Source organism: Drosophila hydei, unplaced genomic scaffold (genome assembly GCF_003285905.1).
Source record: "Drosophila hydei strain 15085-1641.00,03,60 unplaced genomic scaffold, DhydRS2 tig00000333-arrow-arrow-pilon, whole genome shotgun sequence".
NCBI lineage: Eukaryota > Metazoa > Arthropoda > Insecta > Diptera > Drosophilidae > Drosophila > Drosophila hydei.
Window position 1 is genome coordinate 272,369 of NW_022045711.1, and position 20,130 is coordinate 292,498.

Here is a 20,130-nt window from a genome sequence, read left to right on the forward strand (position 1 = left end):
CGTTACACGTTTTGAAGTCTATTTTTAAGCATTTATAAAGAATCCACCAAAAATGTATAGAATTTCAATGGACTACGCCTAAAGACAGGCTATGAAAAAGAATTCTAGAAATATACTGTAATATAATTTGATATATCAAAAAGGCTTCTCGAATTGCAATTGAACTAAAAATCTATAATAATAATAGTAAAAAGCACAACTCCAGGAAACTAAGTACAAAAAAAATGACGCTATTATTTAGAAAAAAAAAGAATAATTGTCTAAATCTTAATTAAGGTTTTCTTACTTTGTTTTTTTTTTTTTATTTTGTTTTGGTTTTTTTTTCAAAAAGGAATGTTTTTCTATTTGGGGTTTTGCCAATGTTCGATTGTAATTAGGGTATTAGGTCTGGACTTACTAAGTAATACTGCCGCTCTATGGGAATGAATGGAATTTTTACCTTTTGGTTTCTTTTTTTGTTTTTTTTTTTTTGGGTGGGGCTTGGGTTTGGTCCATTGTTAGATGCGTTTATGGAATGCTATTTTAGTTTTGTTTAGCTCAACTTATACTCTAGCTATTTTTTTGTGTTTTGCTCTTTAAGTACTTAGTAACTAGTACTAGGTGTGTAAGCTTTAACTAAATTCAACAAAAGAAAGAAAGAAGGAAGTGTTAAAGATGCCACAGAAGGAAAAAAAAATAAACCGTTCGTTCAGGAAGCGCATGAGGTGTGTGTGTGTGGGGGTGGACTATATCTTAAAGCTTTTTACTGCCATCAATATCAATGCCAAAATCGGGCAGCGAGCCGCGTGTCTGCAGCAGACTACGCTTCTCCGGATCTTTAACCTTCTTTGGCTTGGGCCTGTTCGTTTTCGTATAGCGATTGATCACACCATCCGTCTCATCCATCATGCGCAAGATAAGCGTCTGGTCGGATGAATCAAGCGGTGCGATTGAAATATCTCGCACGGCTCGGAATTTACCGCAGTTATTCAGATGCTCGTTCTCCAAGCGGAAAAAGTTCCAAACGAAACGACTGTCAAGAAATTATATATAAAAATTAGAAAAGATAAAAAGCTAGGAAAGATTTGCACTTTTGTTTACCGAAAGACTTCCAGTATGCCGGTTATTGAGGTCATTATATCGCCGCTAACGATTTTCATTTCAGTCAAATAGAAGGACAGTGCCCAGATAAACCGCAACGCCAAATCCTCTAGGATGGCAAAGTAGTAGAAGCCCTAGTCGAATGAAAAATTAACCATGTAAATACAAAATATATTTCGCATCTCATCAGCTTTTCAACTACGCACTGTGGACGAGTAGACGACTTCCTCGCGCAGGAACGTATTTTCGCCCGCATTCTTATCGAACAGGCCCCAATCCATCTTGATGTCCCACGTATATGAGTAACAGGAAGAAACTATAGAAGCTACTATCCACAGCCAGGTGTAGGGATTATCATAGGAGCTAGCATAGTTGGCTGACATGACATAAAAAGAGAAAGAGCTATAATAAACGCTGTATAAATGAGATAGATATATATCTTCTTACGACTGTTAAAGCTTTTCAGCGTGGCAAAGATGACGACCATGAAGGTCGTTGAATATTTGCCAGCATTGACCAGATGCGGAAAGGCTTCTCGTGTGTCCCGATAACGCCTCAAGCATTGTGCAAAGCGGAACCAGGCCGGCAGACAATTGACAATTGGCCGCACGATAAAATCCTTTTCCATACAAATCGATGCATCCACCGCCTCCGACCAGTTGCCATTGGTGAAGTAGAAGCATATGAGATACTCAAAATCTAAGATCGCGGTAGCTAGCGAGTTCAGCTGATCGCCCAGCCAGAAATCGGCAAAGCCCACATGAAAGAACGGGGCAGCAATGCAGCGCCCAGTGATGCGAAGCAGCCAAAATCGTGCATCGTGATGGAGCACATGAAAAGGATTGGCCAAAAATATCACCATGATCAGTGTCAATGTTAAAGGATTGATAAAGGCCGGTATGCTTAGGCTGGCGCTATACAGAAAGCTGAGCATGCTCAGTGTCCAGACGACGCCAAATATGGCCGCCAGCTCCATCAGATGCTGTTCGGATAGATGATTGCGGGGATCCAGCTCGAAGATAAGCACATGATTAACACCCGACGAGCGCCAGCCATAAATATTAACGCCAATCAAAAATATAAATTCGATGATCAACAATGGACCGCGATACAGACGAAACGTGACCTTCAAATTCTCGCCGGTTATATCGTGGAATATTGCAGACAATGCAACCACAATGCCGAGTACAATAAAACTGCCCGAGAAGAGGCCAACTTTAAAGGTGGTCCATGGACTTTGTTGCTCGCCAAGGGGCGGCACACGCAAACGTTTCATCGCACGCTGTCGATCGCCCCCTTCCAGTTCGCCCGTGACCGTCGTCTCCGTTTCATTGATGATGTTGTCAATGTCTTTATTGATAAAGAAATGCGATGCCTCCACATATTCCTGACGCCATTTGGCTCCGCTATCCACGCGCAGCAGCTGCCATTGAAATTGAGTAGCACATGGTTAGAATGAGTCCCAAACTTTTATATACATGCAAAACTGTCTCTTACCTTGTCGTGTTTCTTAAGTATTTTACGAAAGCCCGTATGATTCAGATTCTGATAGTTCTGCAACAGTATAAGACTCAAATAGAATTCGCTGAAAGCTAATTTTAATTCGCGTGCTTTGCGGTCTGGCAATGCGGCATGTCGTTTCTGGCCCTTGGACTTCTTGGCCGTACGCTCGGACTCCTCAATGCTTGACTTTAGCTCCGCATTGAGTGTCGCAAATTTACGCGTTGCCTCCGCCAACTTTTCCGAATAGAACGTATTTATCTTCTTCAGCTCCTTGTCGCAATAGTGAAAGAAGTTCTCATCGAAGTTGGCAAAGTGCCGCTTGAGCACCTCATCCTCCACGCTGTCCACAGACGGCGCCTCCTCGACAGCCAAATACAGCATGGCCTTCATTTCCTGTCGAATGCATAGTAATATAGATAACATGATATGAAAAGAACACAGATGTTCGAGTTGTAGATTCTAATGTGCGATCTATCGATTAGAGTTCTCGAAATACTCTCGAGAGCTTTTTTAATGATCTATGTCAATCTTTAGCTTTGACATGTTCTCTTTTATGATAACTTAGTTGGATTAGGCACCAAAGTTTACATCTACAACTTATTAAGATTAAAAATAGAGTACTCTGTGGATATATCTACAATTTGGAAACAGTTCAATCAAGTCGATATTTCAGCACTTCATTTCTGCCAAGAGAACTGATTGATGGATTATTTCTTTCTTCATGATAGTGGAGAAATCACTTGTTTGAATTCATATTTAGAATTAGTCATGCCCGTTTCCTTGGGAATTGATTGATTCAGCAATATTTCACTTTCCCCTTGGTCTTTTATTATGATCTATCTATCGCGTGGCACAGTTGAATCAATTCATATTTGGGATTTGGCCTGATTTCGTCTACAGCCACTCATTGAGATTAGATATAGAGTACTCTATTGATATATCTACCACTTTGGAACAGTTCAATCAAATTCATATTTCACGCTTTCTGTCATCGGAATAGGTTAATGGATTATTTGTTATGATGGATCATATTATGGCTTGTTTACTTCACTAAATAAATACATATTTAAGCTTTGCCCTGCTTCGCCTCATATTTTGTTTCGAAATAGAGGATCTTCTGTGACATATCTAGTCTTAAACCAAATAAGTTTTGCTTGTTAAGCAGCTTCGCACGAAATCTAAATTTTCTTTTCGTCTATTTTTTGTTTATCTATTTTCGTGTTGTTGACGATGTGTGACAGGTCTCACCTCATAGTTGATGTACTGCTTACGCCACTCGGGCGTTATGTGCGCCGACAGATGCTCAGCGAACTTCATGGCGGCGACGGCGACGGCGACGACGACGACGACGACGACGACGTTAGAGGTACTGTTATCGTCGTGTCCCTGGCTTTGTTCTTAGCCAACTGCGAGCCAACACTGCGAATGCGAAAGAAATGTAAAATCGGTTCATATTTAACTGCTTCGACTCAGTCGCTGGAAATTTAACGCCCGGCTGCAGACGCCGAACAGTTTCTAGATGAGGAGTAGTTGGTAATAATGCATGTAGATAAAATCTAATCAGCTGAACGATTAAGCACTTACAATTACTCGTAAAAACAAATAAAAACATTTCGGCTGGGTGCAAGCGACTGCATAATACTCTATCACGATATAAAAGTCACTGACTGTACTCAGAAATATTCCATATAATTTATAGCTCTCTTTATGGAGATATGGTAGACTTGTACGATATATAACATATATACTACATGCTTCTATCAATCATTTCTTAATATTACAAATTTGATGAGGATAGACGGACATTGAACCAACATCTTTAGATCTATCTTTAAATAGTGAACGAGCATTACGAAAGAAGAGAATATGTTTTGCAAAGTCAAACCGTTGGCAAGAGTAAGGATAAGGGTAAGAGTAAGGGTGTACAGTAAGTAGGTTATAAAAAGTATATAGTTTTTAGAGATATATTATATGGAGATCTGGTTAGCAAGCTAAAGACACGCGTGATTCCTCAAAATAAAGATACGCAAGACAAATTCAGATACTCGATAATATATATTCATATCGATAATCTATAATCCACTCATCGAATTTCTAATAATAGAACTTTGAGTATATCTTTATCTTTATCTCTACTATTTGTGCACATCAAAGTCTAATGTTAGATTGCTTAAGTATCTTAAAAGATCTCTTGTCTGAAAATAAAATTAAATTTCAATTGTGCTAAGCATTTAACTGCTATATTACATGTTTTTTTAATCCTATACGTGCATATTACATGTTTCAAACTCACGTTAATATTTACAAATATTAAAGGAAGATGTTTTAAAATAATCTAACTTTTTCCGAATATGTTAGTATGTTACCATTATTATGAGAGATATTTTATTAACATGTTCAAGTACTCAAGATCTGTGTATGTTGAATATTTGTGATGTTTTTAATGGGTATTGCAAGGTTAAGGACTTAAGAAATAGCTATATCTCTTATTATTGTTAGATTATAATCACTATACACGACCGTTAGATTAGGTATAGTTAGTGTGGGGGAGCTAGGATCTCTCTTAAATGCATTCACATATTACATTTAGGGACAAAAATATGATATTATGACGTATCTTTATGAGTATTATTGTAACTAAACTACCTAAGAGCTGTATCATAGATATGCCTATTTAAGTATGACAGTTGCAAGTACTAAAGATATCTAGATACGGCGAATTTTCACCAAACTAGTGCAATTTAATATAGCTTAAAGGTATATGACAGCGTAGCAACAACATTGTCATTGCATTGGTAACTGCCTTATCACATATACAACATATGTACATAGGGTTGTACATATATAACGATTTTTTTATGCTTGTTTATTTTCATTAGCGCAGACTGAATAATAAGCTAAACAAATTGGAAAATTTTTGTCGCTGCGCTGTGCAAGCAAAGACGTTAACATTTTTAATCAATTAATAGAGCAAATATTGGCTAAAAAGCCACAACAACAGATAGAAATAGCCGAAGCCCTAACAGCAGCTGTTGGGCTTAAAGCCAACGTCTTGTGGGGCAATAACTTCCGCTTACAATAGGGCAAACACACACACATCCACTTATATACAATATGTAAATATGTATAATATATATATATATATATATATATATATATATATATATATATATATATATATATATATATATATATATGTATATTTGTACAGACATACCTATCTATGTATACAAGTATATACACCTATGGGCGTTAATTGATAGTCTGTCAATATGTCAATTGCGTGCGTTCATTCAGTTAACATCAACAGTTTATTCCAAATATAGATTTCAACGCGCCCAGTCTGATGGATTAGGCCATATCGTCTAAGCATCAATAAATGAAGCGATGTTGACAACAACAACAACAACAACAACAATAACAATAATAATAATAACAACAACAGCGCAGCAGCAGTAAGGCAAATGTGTTAAACACTTGTTGCCTGTTTCTTTTTTCGCTTATCACTGCGCGTTTGCTCTGTACACTGATTTTGTCTGCTAGCTTGATTATACGCGCTGATAAGACAGCAGCAAATACACACACACAGACACACACATAAACAGAAACACACGAATGCAACTACATGTATGCAAATATTTGATCAATAAAGTTGTTAAAAGAAATGCAAAGCGCGCGCCTCTCCGTCTGACTCACAGCTGCAGTTCTGGAAATGAAAGCAGCGGGCAGCAGTCAGCGCTGTCTGGAAGACAGCGCCTGCGTCGCACAGCGCTGATAAGTCTTGTCGTCATTAATGTTCTTGTTCTTGTCGTTGTTGCTGTTGATGAAAGCGCTGATGCTGTTGATGCTGGTGTAAAGCAACTGCGTCTGCGTTTTGCGTGATTGAGCCAGTCAAAACGGTTCCGAGCAATTAATTGACGGCGCATCACGAGATTAGCTTTGACAAAATTGTTTTTCAATTACATAAATATTACACACATATACATTTACATATGTACACTGCACCAAAGTGGCACTGTTGACATACAAACGTTGGCTGCTGATGTTTGCAGCACTGCTTCTGCTGCTGCTCCTCCTTCTCCTCCTCCGCTGTACTGTTAATATTATTGTTATTATTTTGTATTGCTGTCGTTTTAATTGAGGCGGTTGAAGTTATTTGTTATTAGCGTCTATTATAATTAAATTAGCATTTAGGTCAAGATCTAATCATTACTAATTGATAACATTAAAGAATTGGTTAAGTACACTTTATCACAGAATAGCGCGCACGGAACAACAAAGAACAAAAAGCAAACGAAACAAAGTACCAGGGCTGTATCGCTACGCTATGCTAATCGGAAATTAATAATTCGCGCTTCGCCTCTACCAACTATCGATAAATGCAATTAAAAATAATAATACGAATGGCACAGTTTTCTGCGCAACAGAATGCAACTTCAACATCTAAATGAAAGAAAAGAAAACCAAAAAAAAATATATATATAAATTTAAATATGTATTTACATATAATTATTTTAAGTTCTTAATTTCTAATGTTTCATGTCTCTGTTACAGTCGCGAGTATCGGTACTTATGGTGCGATACTCTAAATTTGAGACTATCGATACTTTGACCAATTCTCGCGTTAGTTCTTGGATATCGCAAGCGACGCTCGCTCGCAAGTGCCTCAGCTTTTTTATACGCAAATAAATTGCAACGAATTTCGCAAGCACAACACACGTGAAACTGCGCAATTTTGAGCCGCTCCAAATGAGTGCGAACCTCAAGAACCTTAAGATGAGCCACTTTGGTGGTGCAGGCTTTGCTATCTCAGCTGGCAAATTGCTTGCAAACAATAACACCAATGGCAATAGCGGTACAGGCGTTGGAATAACTGGGGGTGTAGGTGGAGGCGGAAGTGCGGGTGCTGGCAGCAGCAAATCAGCGTCCCATGCATTAGCCGATGCGGATATCTTTGTGACGCCGAGCGGTACAATAATACCGCTAATCCGCAGCAGAGACGTGCCTAAGCAGCTTCCAACGATAGCTGCTGCATTGCAACGACCAGCGGACGAACATTTGGCTGCTGAAGACTTAGATGCTGTGCAACTGGAACTGGAGCTAATGCTCTCGAATGTGGCCTTGCGTACGCGCGTACTGAAAGCAGAATACGATAATTTGGACAAGGACGAGAAGCGCCAGGATCGTCGGAAACTGGAACGCGCACCGCCCGGCTCACCGCCCACAACGCCGGGCATGCTCAATGGCCTATTGGGATTGGGCAGCAACAGTGCCGGAGGCAGTAGCAGCGGCATCGGAAGCCCAGCGGCAACAGCGGCCAACAACAACTCAAAAAGAAAACTGCGCGATGAGCCGACGGGCGTGCGAAAAAAACAATCATCCATGACGATACTTAAACAGCAGCAACAGCAGCTGGCGGGCTCCAAACATATGGCCAAGAACAGTCCATTAGCCACGCATACGGACGACAGCATGGACTATATTACGACTATGCCCGCCATTAACCACCAACAGCAGCAGCAACAGCAGCAAACACAACAACAAATTTTACCAAAGGTGGCAATGCCCAAAAACGATATGCCAAATAAATTTTGGCTATCAGTTGAGCCTTATTGCATGCCACTGACTAACGAGGATCTGCGACTGATTGACGATCTGCTGGAGCAATATCGAGGGCCGCTGGTGCCGCCGGTGCCGTCGCTGGGGCCGCATTATTCCACTGTTTGGGCTCAGGAAGACATGAAGGCCTTACAACCGGGTGGTGCGCGACAAAAGTCACAGAATGCAAACGCCATGCTAAAGAAAGCAGAGGGCATGCTGGAGGAGGGTATAACGGGGCCGCTGACACAGCGACTCGTCTCTGCGCTAATGGACGAATCACTGCCCAGCGAGCAGGCGGCGGTGGGGGAGCACAGCAATAGCAGCAGCAACGAGAACACCCACTCACATTCCTCATCCACGAGCAATGCGGCGGCAGCGGCGGCTGCCACTGGCAATTTTCGCTCACTGGCAATGCTCAAGCATGGCGTTGGCATTGAGCAGCGGCTGAAAAAGGAGCTGGTGAACAGCGGACTAATTGATCCCAATGAACTGGGCGCACACGAGGATGTGGATGAAGTGTTGCTTGAAATTAAACGCGTCACAGCCGAAATCAATACGGTGGCTCAATTCAATAGCGACGAATTGCAGCGATTGCGCGCCGGCGCCAGCGAGGAGATCAAACGCATCGAACTGAAACGTAAACTGGATAGCATCGATCAAGAGATACTTGAGTGCTATAAGCGCATGCTGCAGTATCGTGCCAAGCGCAAGATTCACACAAACGAAGAGAAACAGGAGATTCTGCGTTTGACCAGCGAACAACGCGCCCTGGCCGAGCAATTGGAGCGCATGCAGCTGATGACCGGTGCCGGCGATGGCAAATTGTAGGACAGGAGCTTGGCCTGGAGCTGGCGTCAATTAATGGCGCTGCATCGGGCGGCAATGCTGCTGCAGCAGTGGGAGCGTCATAGCATTTGGAACGATATTAGTTTCCAATTGCAATGTGTATAAAAACGGAGGAAAACAAAACAAACATAAATATGGAGAGAATCTAATCAAATTTCGTCGCTGCTTAACTCGCCAGTTTGTAAATTAGCAAACCAAACACAAACACACATCATGTACACCACTATACACACCCACACACACATATATATACATTATATATATATTTATATATATATATATATATAGTTCGTACATACAATTTTTATATAGCTTAAGTTAATTGTGCCAGGCAATAAACAATTGTCGCTGTCACCCAACGTGTGCATCCGTGTTTTATCTGGATTTATTTTTTAACTCTTGTTGCTTCTTTAGCGGCACACCGCGTTCGACACCACCCGCACAGTACAAGCGTTCAATGCGCTTTAAAATATTGCCCAGCTGCAGCAGGCGGGACCAAGCACAGCGGATCTATATTTATTCGCCAGTTGATAAGACGCTCGGAGTTTTTGCCTAATTAAAATTAAACAAGGAAAATACATAAATTATTTATCTATAGCAGCAGCGACACACCGACAGCCAAATACGCTGAGATAGCCCCTATCTATTTCCATGTAGACTATCTTGCTGAGATAACTGGATGTCAGCTGATATATGGTTACAAGTTTATCTACTCACAAATATTATCGGACAAGTGTATATTGGACTTCCATTGATTATCGCGCGACGTAACCCCTAGAAGCAATTCTACAATATAATTTATAGCCTTAATATTATATATGGCTGTATCTAATGAATATTTCAGTCATGTTTTCTGTGCACAACCCATTCCATACTCTAAATCAACTCTTCTCCTGCCAGTTGCTATCTTTGTCTCCATCTCCGAAAAGGGAAACAAATTTGAAACATAAACAAAAGCAACTTAAGAGGAAATGTTTTATCAGCTTAAACTCGAAATGTAAACAGTTGCTAATTGTATAAAGTTTATTGCTTATAAGTCTGTGAGTCGTCTATTTAAATACGAATTAAATATATACGTATATGTCTATTTACATAAGTAGCTAGATATGTGAATGTATATACATGAAATTTATTTATATTTTTATAAATATATTATGTGTGCATAGGCAAATTGTACTTCGTGTTGTCAGCGGTGCAGTGGTGGTTCAATCTACACATCTATCACAAACGCAATCTTCGACTAACGTCCTCCATGGACGTAAGCTATGATGAGGGTAATGCATCGAACTGGGAACGATAATCATTTACCAAATCGGAACGGCAGGACACTTGTATAGCTGAGGCGTTGGCCTTGAGGCGTAAATTATTGTCGTTGGTCAGAAGCATCAGATGCGGCACCTCTGACTGCAGCTGCAGACAACAGTTCACAATGCTGTCATCCGGGCAATCAACATCGATCAAATGATTCGCCTCCTCCAGCGCAGATTGGCCTACATCAATTACAAATAAATCAATATCATTTTAGAGCTCATTTCAAAGACCTCATTTGTACGTACCTTGAATTTTGAGCCTATTGTCAAACTTCTTATTTAGATAGTGTATGGCCCGTATGGCTTTTGTACGCTTTAGTTTGTCCTCATTGCGTGTGTCCTTGAGCTTGTCCAGCTCCTTGATGACAATGTATGGTATATACAGCATGCTGCCCTTTGTTTCGCCTAATGCCACATGACACAGGTCCTCCACAAAGACAAGGTTATCCATTAGCACATTTGTGTCCAGCACAAAGTACATGTGATCCACACAACGCGCGGGCAACTCCTGTCCAGTACCCAGAAGCCTTTGTAGCGTCAGATCTGATTTACTTTCCAGTTGGCTCTGATTGTTATTCGTTCTTAAATCAAACTGTGCGAAAAGAGTGGTAAACCAAATTGTATTGAATATAAAACTTTCTTTAATACGCACCACTGCAGAGCTGGTGACATGCTGCTCTTCCTTTTCCTTTTCCTTCTCCTTCTCCTTCTCCTCCTCCTCCTCCTCCTCTTCCACCTCCTGCTCCTCCTCCCCTTCTTGACAGTCTATGTCCATGGGTTCCACATCGTGCTTTAAACTTGGTAAAGGGGTTGCCTTGACGTTGCTTGTGGCAGTTGTAGCTGGCAGCTGCTTGCCGATTGCGTCACTTTTATTAATGTTGTTATTCGCCTCCTTTTGCTGCGACTGCGGCTGCTGCAGCTGCAGTGACTCGCGTAGCATCATAAGACGTTGATTGGCTACAAATAGCAAAACTGATCAGTAAATCTTTCACATCTAAAGATTATTTATGGCTTACCACTTATGGAGTGATTCCTTTCTAGTCGATTGCTTGCATCAAGCAACGCCTTGGGCTTCGCCCAGGCATCCTTAACAGAAATGCGTGAACTTGGACTGCAGCTGTGCACTGGCAGTTGCGTTTTTGTAATCTTCAGAGAGTGCTGCACTAAGCCCTTCGACTGCCTGGGCTCATATGCTTTACACATTGTGTGAAATGTGGCAGAAGAGCTCGTGCTGGCAGAATTGCTGCAGTTTGTGCTACTTCGTTTGGCCAAGACTCGTTCATTGTCAACTTTTCTGTCTTTCAATTGTTTTAAATTTGATTGCAGACGTTTAAGTCGTTCCTGGGCAGGCTGCTTGGCGTTTGCGCTCTCTGTCATAGAATAGGGCAATCATGTTAATAGTTCTTGTATGCATTGAGAAGTAACTTGGAATATTTTTGGAACACTTACTTTGCTGCTGACGTAAACTTAAGATGATTTTGTTTTGTGCATCGATATCAATCGTTCTATGGATCTTATTATTATGATTGTCTTCTTCCATAACTCGCTTGGCAGCATAAAATTACGATTTGCAATAATCATGAATTCTATTTAACAACAGCGAAACTAAAAATAAAGAAAAACAAGGAAAACAGCTGTTTACCTATTGTCTTGCCAATCGAAATTAATCGAATGTTAAATACCACCAGTTATATTTATTAAATATATGTTCAAGGTGCGCTTGTATTTGATTTCTTGAAAATTTTGCTTATATATTATGTGATGATTATATATGATATGATTATATGATATTGAAAGTAAGCTTTCTATTGTAAATTTGCTAAAAATATAAAATTCTTTTGCCACAGCCTGCAATCGATTGCCTTTGACTATCAATTATTTAAATGAATTGGTATTCGTGTACTCGACTATCGAAGAAGCTTGCTAAGCAGTTATTGCCCAGCCCTAGTCGTCAAAGCAGCAACCGGTGTTTTACTACCGCAGAGCCGTCGTCGTCAACTAGTCTTCCAGATTTCTCTGCAGTTTTTTAACCAATTGATTTAAATTTTACACAACATTTAATATGATCAAGGTAAGCATTGTATATAGTATTTGTATGCAATAAATCGCTGAACATATTGTCTAGCGCTTAGCTGCTTTAGTTTTGTACTGGAGACTTCTATCTGACAATTGGGTACAAAGTCCAATTGGGACCACCATTGTCTGCCAAGAATAACTGTATGTATGTGTACCATGTACCTTGTACCTAAAGATTTGATGCGCCGTCTTATCGTTACACAATAATTAAAAATAAAAAAACTTTCCATAATCAGCCATAATTAATGTTAATTATGAATATCACTTGTAGAACGTTGTTTCCCTGGTGACTGGTGGCGCCTCCGGCCTGGGCCGTGCCACAGCCGAACGCCTCGCCAAGCAGGGCGCCAGCGTTGTGCTCGCCGATCTGCCATCCTCCAAGGGCAACGAGGTGGCCAAGGAGCTGGGCGACAAGGTAGTCTTTGTGCCCGTCGATGTCACCTCCGAGCAGGATGTGAGCGCCGCTCTCCAAACGGCCAAGGACAAGTTCGGGCGTCTAGACTTGACGGTCAACTGTGCGGGAACCGCGACCGCCGTGAAGACTTACAATTTCAACAAGAATGTTGCCCATCGCCTGGAGGATTTCCAGCGTGTGATCAACATTAATACGGTGGGCACCTTCAATGTGATTCGTCTGTCCTCCGGCCTAATGGGCGCTAATGCACCCAATCAAGATGGCCAACGTGGCGTTATTGTGAATACCGCTTCGGTGGCTGCATTTGATGGGCAGATTGGTCAGGCCGCTTACTCGGCGTCGAAGGCTGCCGTTGTGGGCATGACTCTGCCCATTGCACGTGACTTGAGCACCCAAGGCATTCGCATTTGCACGATTGCCCCAGGTTTGTTCAATACACCGATGTTGGCTGCGCTGCCAGAGAAGGTGCGAACATTCTTGGCCAAGTCGATACCCTTTCCACAGCGTCTGGGCGAACCCAGCGAGTACGCTCAACTGGTGCAGGCTATCTATGAGAATCCGTTGCTCAACGGTGAGGTCATCCGCCTGGACGGTGCTCTCCGCATGATGCCCTAAAGTGGACTGATGCCGCCTGGAGCTGTTACTCTCAAATCAGTTTTGCATTTATAGCAGTCACTGTGTGTTTTTTTTCTTCTCTTAGTACATAAGCAAAAAGTTGTTGCCAATTGTAAATTGTGCTTAATAAAAAGGTCAAATTTGAAAAATGAAAATGTAATGGGTATCGATAAGTTTCGCGACGTTCAGTTATAAACTTAAGCATGTAAATCGATAACGGAGGGTATATATAAAATGCTATGGTATTTTGGTTCCTGAAAACCACCGCTTAGCTTTTTATCATTGGCCGGCGCTGGTCACACTGGGAACGACGCTGAAACGACGTCGGAGTTTTGGACGATTAAAATAATGCTGAAATTGAAAGCAGCAGCCGAAAAACAATTGCAATGTGTGCAAATGCAAGCAATCAATATGTGTTTATTAACAAAGTGCGTGTGTTAAGCAAAAAGTGCGATCTGTAGGCATAGCAGTGCAATCGCAACAAGGCAAGAGAGAGCCAGTGCTTACAGCCAAGGCAAGTGCAATGAAAATTGTATGCGCCGTGGAATTGTAATGAATGCTAATGCATTTGGCGTGCATGTGTGTGTATTTGTGTGAGTGTGCGACACTCGTATAAAAAGTAAAAAAAGTGTGTATGTGTGTGTGTGCTTTAGTGTCTGGCTGTGTGTACGCGAGAGCCAGGAGAGCAATAATTAAATTAAGCTAAGGTGTTACGTTCATGTGAGTTGGTGCTGCTGCTGCGTCGCTGCCAGTGTGTGTATGTGTGTGATTGTGTGCGAGCGCCCAGTTGTGTATATACAAAGTGACAAAAAACTCTAATAAGAATATTTGTTATCACTATTGCCTTCTCGCTCCTGCCTTCGCTCGCCAAAATAATATATATATGAATATATATATATTGCAATAACGCTTGACTGGATGCAACGCATTTAAATAGCGGCATTCCGTTATAAAAAAAATTACTACAGCGCACGACTTACTACGAAAACGACGACAACGACGCCGACGACGATGATGCCGTTAACGTCGACAGCGGCAGCGGCAGCGCAGTAGCGTCAAATTTTCCGGCTATTCCTTTTGGCTGATGCTGGGCGGTGCTGCGCTTGTGTGTGTGTGTATATATATGTGCTTGTGTTGATATGAATGTATGTGTGTGTACTACACACATCGCAGTATTTTACGCACTGAAACGCGTTGGCATTGTGTTAGTATATGTATATGGGAGTGCGTGTGTGCATTTTTAAATTGCCAGAAACAGCGTCAGCGCATTTGCTAAAAAAAAAACGTAGCAAACATCTACGCCCAAAATCTACTACTAAATTGACAACAATTTCTGCGCACAAGCAAATGCTGTCCAAAATGCTTTGGCAGAGGGAGAGGTTGGGCGGTTGGGTGGCTGGGCGCACGCAACTGTCATTGACCTTCAATTCGGTGCAGCATTCGTTGTTGCAGTAGCAGTAGGAGAAGAAGAAGCAGCAGCAGCAGCAACAACGACGCCGCACCCAAAGGTCATGTGATGTGTGCGCCGCGATGTGCGATGTGTGTCATCAATTAATCAATTTATCAATTCATCAAGCGTTAATTGGCAATACATTGAAAAGGCATGTAGCACGAACCGCCAGGCGAAGCGGCTTTATCATAATGAATGAATGAACCAGAACTGAGACCGAACATTGTTCAAGAATTTGATTTGCAAAGAAGGTCGATCAATCAATTAGATGATTGACAGTGAAACTAGGGGCAGTGGAGGTGCCTAAATAAATTGGATTGCAAAATGTGAAAAAATTTCGATTATAATTGACCAAGTATACAGCAAACCAAGCTGAAACTGAAGTATTTATAAGCCCGAACCGTTTTCACCTTCAAAGTGGATAACGTAAATGCAATCAGATTATCTTTTAATCAGTTTCCCTTTGACCGGAAAATGGAAATGGACATGTTTTCCGTTTTTAGCTCAATCAATCAATTAATTAACTACTTTACTCTATTTCTACCTTACAGCACACACACTCACACAAGCACACACACAGACACACACCACACACACATACACTGAACATGGAATCGTCCATTAAGCTTAAGGAGTGCAACAACTCGAATGGTAATCCAAATCAGAGCCTCAATCAGAGTCAACTGTGCAATGGGAACAGCAACTGCACCACCGGTGGCAGCGGCGTCGGTGTGACCGTTAGCATTTGCAGCAGCGACAGCTTTAGCAGCATGATGCCACCGCCCGCAACGACGCGCGATCATGAGTTGGTCAGCGCGAACAGCATCGAACTGAATGCGGCTGCCTCGCTGAGCGATGACAGCGGCGTCCCATTGACCACCAACAGCTCCATATCCAGCGGCGATTCGTATCGCATTGGCATGTGCAAATTTGAGATTGAGGTGAGTGCACAATGAGTACACTTCACTGTCCGCCAGCCGATTAACTGACTTCTATGCTTTGCAGATGGTGGAGAGCGATGGCGAGGTGTCACAGTTCGATTCGCTGGACAATTGCTCGGAGGGTGGCATGAGCGCGGAGAACTTTAATACGCTTAAAAAGGGGCCGCTGGCGCCGATTGATCCGCCACCCGAATTCCAGGACTCGCCTCAAACGACTCTCGTGCGCTCCATCTCCAAGAACATTGTTAATAGCTTGCGCCGCTGGACCTCATCGCAGTCGTCGTTCGAGCATCTCAAGGATGATGTGACGATGGTCAGTGCTGCGGTGGCTAGCGGAGTCACAGGTGTCAACCAGGAGCTGGTGCTGTTGCTGGCCAAACCAACGTTGGATATCACCAGCACCAGCAGCAGCTGCAAGCACTCTTTCAGTGATGCTGCAGCTGCAGCGGCTGCTGTTGTGGCCAGCCACTCGCAGTCAAGCGCTGCAGCAGTTGCTGTGCTGTGCCAGGAGCGCACGCTCAAGGAATCGTATGCCATCAACAAGCATCTGTACTCGAGCGATTCCATACTGAACAGCCATACGGACAACATATACGACGAACCAAATAATATTATAAGCAGCTCGCTGGGCAATAGTATTGACCTGCTCGACGACGATGAGGACGATGACAATGATGAGGATGATGATGCTGATGACGATGACGACGAGGCTGCCTCGGAGCAGAGCAGCTGTTCGCCATCGCTGCCATCGCCACCGCCGCCCGTCTCGATAATAAAAATTAAACAGACGCTGTGCCCCTACTATCAGGACCATACGCGCTACTTCAAGGCCATACCCACGGAACAGGATAGCATTGCCAGTGCGAAGGCGGCGGCGGCAGCAGCTGCGGCACAGCAGCGCTTCAATACCGCCGGCCTATCCGAAATACACGATTACGATCTGTATTATGGGGCGCGAGGCAGGCAGCTAGCCATGCAGCCGCAGGGCGACAACGGCAGCAGCAGCCTGCAGCGTAGGCAGTTGCTTTATAGCCCACTGGGCCACACCAGTCACTGTCACTATCATTCGCATCATCACCATCACCATCACGGCCACCATCACCATCATCAGCAGCATGGCCAGCGGCCCAACTCGCGCAATTCGCTTAACAGTCGCCTGAGCAGTTCGCACAACTCACTGAACGTGTCGTCGGCGAACAAGCCGGATGATTCGATTTTCATAACGCAGGCGATGTCGCATGATGCGCTGTTTACGCGCGAAATTTCCGATTTCTACAACGTGCCCATCGATTCGGACATCTATGCCTTTCCCGTTGACATGATTGAGCAGCAGCTGGAGAAGCAACAGCTCGAACAGCAGCAGCTGGAGAAACAGCAGCAGCAGCAGCAGCAGCAACAGCAGCAGCAGCAGCAGCCGCAACAGCAGAATGTGGCGTACCACAAGGCTTCGAGTAGACGCAACAAACGAAACAAGCGTAAACAACGCTATGCGGCGGCAGCTGCAGCAGCGGCGGCGGCGGGGGCGACGACGGTGGTGGAGACCAGCGATGACGGCGGCGACAAGACGGGCAAACATGGCAAATATCGTACGCCGGTGGTGCAAAGTGGTGAAGCTGAGCCGCTGCATATGACGCTAGATGAGGTGAAGCAGTTCTATCATACGCTCTACTCCGATGCGGGCAAATCCTCTTGGTGTGGTGCAAGTGCTGCCACCAACAACAAAATGTTAGGCGCAGCAGCAGCTGGCGTTGGCAGTAAAGCGCTGGGCGTCAAGTCGAGCAACGAGACCATTTGGAGCATGTCTACGAACACCACCAACACGACAAATACAACAACAACGACGGCGCGCACGCGTAGCAGTGCGGGCACCACACGGGCGAGTGGCGGTGCTGCCAACAGCGGGGGCGACACCGCCGCCAAATATCTGAGCAAACAGAACAAACACAACATCGACAATGATAAGCTGAACAACAACAACAACAATAACAACAATAGCAGCAGCAACAATTATGCGCAGCAGCAACAGACGCAACAACAACCGTCGGCAGCTGCTGGCAGCACCACCCAGCTGACCAACTCATCTGAGAAGCTGCTGTCGGAGCAACCCAACAACAACAAGCATCTGCTGCACACGGAAAAGAAGTCGCAATTCTCGCTGAATCTGAAGCAGAAGTTCTGCAGCATCTTTCGCTTTCGGCGCAGCAATCACAGTCGCTGTCGCAGCGCCAATGCAGCAGTAGCGGCGGCAACAGCAGCTTCAGTAGGTGCCACAACTGCCGCAGCTGCCGCTGTGAGTGCCACAGCATCGGCGACCGATGCCACCGATACGGATGAAGCTAACAATCAGTGTCTCAATCGCAGCGAGCCGAGTGCCGATCTACGCAAAAAGTTTCAGTCGCGGGCATTGCCGCCCTTGCCACGAAAAGGTGAGCGCCCATCTGTGTGAACTTATTGGAGTAATTGCAACTAATTGTTTAACTAACTGCTTTGCAGCTTATGCCATTGATGCCGCGGAAACGGAATCGGAGGAGCAAAAGAAGAGCGCCGGAGCGCAAGAGCCGCGTGCACTTCAGTTTACCTCAAGCATTGAGAAAGTCAAAGACGTGAGTTGTCTTTCTTAACCTCAGGCTAGCTCTTGCCTGCCTTGTTAGCTACTCGATACCTCGATACACCTTGTCTTCTATTCTTTATTCTCTTTGTCCGTCCTCGCTATGCGTTGCTCTGATTGAGTCCGCCTCTTTGCTCTACTCGTTATTCCGAACACTCTTTTCTTTTCTCTTTGCTTTGCTCGTTACTTTGTTCTCTTTATGCGCTATTAACTTATCGTTCGCCTTTGCAGTATGGCTGGTACTGGGGTCCACTGTCCAGCGAGGCCGCCGAGAAGGTGCTTTCCAACGAGCCGGATGGCTCGTTCATAGTGCGCGACAGCTCCGATGATCATTATATATTCTCGTTGAGCTTCAAGCTAAACAACTGCGTGCGCCATGTGCGCATCGAGCAGGATCAGGGTAAGTTATGGAATGATAATCTCTATGAAATGTATACAATAATTAATCTCACACTTTCTCTCTATCTCTCTCTATCTGGTTTGTCTGTCTGTCTCTGTTTTCATTGCAGGCACATTCTCGTTTGGCTCATATGCCAAGTTCAAATCGCAAACTATAACCGAGTTCATTGAGAAGGCAGTCGAGCATTCGCGCAGCGGCAGGTGCGTTGAAAATTCCCAATTATACTATATTTATATATATATATATATCTTTGCATTTCTTTAGATATTTATTCTTTCTGCATCGTCGGCCGGAGCATGGACCAATGCGTGTGCAATTAACCAATCCAGTATCTAGATTTAAGCATGTACAAAGCTTGCAGCATATGTGCAGGTGAGTTTAGTAATTAATTGCTCAATAAATCTTTTATAAGCCCACATTTAATTCGATTCTTCTTTTTGCGTACAGATTTGTTATACTAAAGGCGGTTATACGAAAGGATCTAATACAGACATTGCCATTACCAAGAAGACTTCTAGACTATCTTAACTATAAGCATTGCTACTCCGAGCAGGTGGAGAGCGACAGTTCGCACTCGCAGGTGAGTAGGCACAAGTATATATTGTTCCATCCGTAGCTAAATTGATTGTCTTTGTAGATATCTGGCGATGGCTCTATGTAAAATTAAGCGAGGCAAATGGCGACAAAGAATTTGAACGAAAGCGAAAGCAACAGAAATTATTACATTATATAAGTAGTAGAATTTAACAAACAAACAAACAAACAAAACAATTAATGATAAAATCAAGGCAAGAGCAAAGGCATTTAAAAACACAATCACACAAAAAGAACAGCAACAAAAACAAAATAATTGTTGATAAAGGATGCAAAGAAGAAGATGAAGAAATTCAAAACTCTGTTTATTGATCATTTTTGTACTCGGTGCTATACTATAAATATTAACTAATTAATGACAAAGCAAAGGCGAAACAAAATAAAACAAAAACATATATTAATTGATATGATTATGCGTAGTCAAGTAAAACAAGAACACAACACCAACAATAAGAACAACATCAATAGTAAGAACAGCAAACAAAACCAATGTATATACTTATGCATAACTAGAGTCGATAATAGATAATAAATAATAATAACAATTAACACAGCCAGCTGCAAACTTTGAGCACGATGAATTTGGCGAGCGCGTTAAATTCTCGATTTCTAGATTATTGTATAAAACTTAAATGCTTGCCTTTTAGCTGTGATTTTTAGCTTTTGCCACTCATATATCTATATCTATATC

At 42.9% G+C, this 20,130-nt stretch overlaps 5 protein-coding genes across 9 annotated transcripts; 3 read left to right on the forward strand and 2 right to left on the reverse strand.

The window, feature by feature from the left end:
* Positions 1-290: 290 nt before the first annotated feature.
* LOC111602397 (xenotropic and polytropic retrovirus receptor 1) lies at positions 291-9,901 on the reverse strand. 4 transcript variants are annotated; one of them, XM_023319414.2, is made up of 7 exons: positions 9,330-9,901; positions 3,832-4,002; positions 2,578-2,976; positions 1,528-2,503; positions 1,287-1,456; positions 1,081-1,214; positions 733-1,012 (listed from the first exon to the last, which is right to left on the reverse strand). In XM_023319414.2, the coding sequence occupies exons 2-7, from the start codon at positions 3,898-3,900 to the stop codon at positions 733-735; spliced, it is 2,028 nt and encodes a 675-aa protein (XP_023175182.2). In that variant the 5' UTR covers positions 3,901-4,002; positions 9,330-9,901. The 4 variants fall into 4 exon arrangements, with proteins under 4 accessions (XP_023175183.2, XP_023175182.2, XP_023175180.2 ...); XM_023319412.2 differs by lacking the exon at positions 9,330-9,901 and adding an exon at positions 6,611-6,888; XM_023319413.2 differs by lacking the exon at positions 9,330-9,901 and adding an exon at positions 5,801-6,096.
* Positions 7,224-9,275, forward strand: LOC111602399 (transcriptional adapter 3-B). Its single transcript, XM_023319416.2, has one exon. The coding sequence runs from the start codon at positions 7,333-7,335 to the stop codon at positions 9,010-9,012; it is 1,680 nt and encodes a 559-aa protein (XP_023175184.2). The 5' UTR covers positions 7,224-7,332; the 3' UTR covers positions 9,013-9,275.
* Positions 9,902-10,042: 141 nt separating the features above from the next.
* LOC111602400 (YTH domain-containing protein 1) lies at positions 10,043-12,099 on the reverse strand. 2 transcript variants are annotated; one of them, XM_023319419.2, is made up of 6 exons: positions 12,023-12,099; positions 11,790-11,945; positions 11,357-11,710; positions 10,993-11,297; positions 10,587-10,932; positions 10,043-10,520 (listed from the first exon to the last, which is right to left on the reverse strand). In XM_023319419.2, the coding sequence occupies exons 2-6, from the start codon at positions 11,878-11,880 to the stop codon at positions 10,294-10,296; spliced, it is 1,323 nt and encodes a 440-aa protein (XP_023175187.2). In that variant the 5' UTR covers positions 11,881-11,945; positions 12,023-12,099; the 3' UTR covers positions 10,043-10,293. The 2 variants fall into 2 exon arrangements, with proteins under 2 accessions (XP_023175187.2, XP_023175186.2); XM_023319418.2 differs by having other exon boundaries at positions 11,790-11,926; positions 11,983-12,080.
* Positions 12,100-12,253: 154 nt separating this feature from the next.
* On the forward strand, positions 12,254-13,595 carry LOC111602401 (3-hydroxyacyl-CoA dehydrogenase type-2). The gene is made up of 2 exons (XM_023319420.2): positions 12,254-12,411; positions 12,688-13,595. The coding sequence occupies exons 1-2, from the start codon at positions 12,403-12,405 to the stop codon at positions 13,444-13,446; spliced, it is 768 nt and encodes a 255-aa protein (XP_023175188.1). The 5' UTR covers positions 12,254-12,402; the 3' UTR covers positions 13,447-13,595.
* Positions 13,596-13,741: 146 nt separating this feature from the next.
* Positions 13,742-19,925, forward strand: LOC111602418 (homeobox protein 5). The gene is made up of 10 exons (XM_023319452.2): positions 13,742-13,960; positions 15,448-15,837; positions 15,902-16,285; positions 16,346-18,263; positions 18,331-18,440; positions 18,677-18,845; positions 18,955-19,045; positions 19,110-19,217; positions 19,293-19,425; positions 19,483-19,925. The coding sequence occupies exons 2-10, from the start codon at positions 15,505-15,507 to the stop codon at positions 19,504-19,506; spliced, it is 3,270 nt and encodes a 1,089-aa protein (XP_023175220.2). The 5' UTR covers positions 13,742-13,960; positions 15,448-15,504; the 3' UTR covers positions 19,507-19,925.
* Positions 19,926-20,130: the final 205 nt, after the last annotated feature.

Excerpts from the sequence above, each read along its gene's own strand:
- LOC111602397 (XM_023319415.2), bottom strand. The coding sequence starts at position 3,900 with ATGAAGTTCGCTGAGCATCTGTCGGCGCACATAACGCCCGAGTGGCGT. Across the intron at positions 2,977-3,831 it reads AGCAGTACATCAACTATGAG|GAAATGAAGGCCATGCTGTA; the intron begins GTGAGACCTGTC and ends TGCATTCGACAG. Across the intron at positions 1,215-1,286 it reads AAGTCGTCTACTCGTCCACA|GGCTTCTACTACTTTGCCAT; the intron begins GTGCGTAGTTGA and ends TCATTCGACTAG.
- LOC111602399 (XM_023319416.2), top strand. The coding sequence starts at position 7,333 with ATGAGTGCGAACCTCAAGAACCTTAAGATGAGCCACTTTGGTGGTGCA.
- LOC111602400 (XM_023319419.2), bottom strand. The coding sequence starts at position 11,880 with ATGGAAGAAGACAATCATAATAATAAGATCCATAGAACGATTGATATC. Across the intron at positions 11,711-11,789 it reads AAGTTTACGTCAGCAGCAAA|AGAGCGCAAACGCCAAGCAG; the intron begins GTAAGTGTTCCA and ends ATTCTATGACAG. Across the intron at positions 10,521-10,586 it reads CAATAGGCTCAAAATTCAAG|GCCAATCTGCGCTGGAGGAG; the intron begins GTACGTACAAAT and ends TAATTGATGTAG.
- LOC111602418 (XM_023319452.2), top strand. The coding sequence starts at position 15,505 with ATGGAATCGTCCATTAAGCTTAAGGAGTGCAACAACTCGAATGGTAAT. Across the intron at positions 15,838-15,901 it reads TGTGCAAATTTGAGATTGAG|ATGGTGGAGAGCGATGGCGA; the intron begins GTGAGTGCACAA and ends TATGCTTTGCAG. Across the intron at positions 18,264-18,330 it reads GCCGCCCTTGCCACGAAAAG|CTTATGCCATTGATGCCGCG; the intron begins GTGAGCGCCCAT and ends ACTGCTTTGCAG.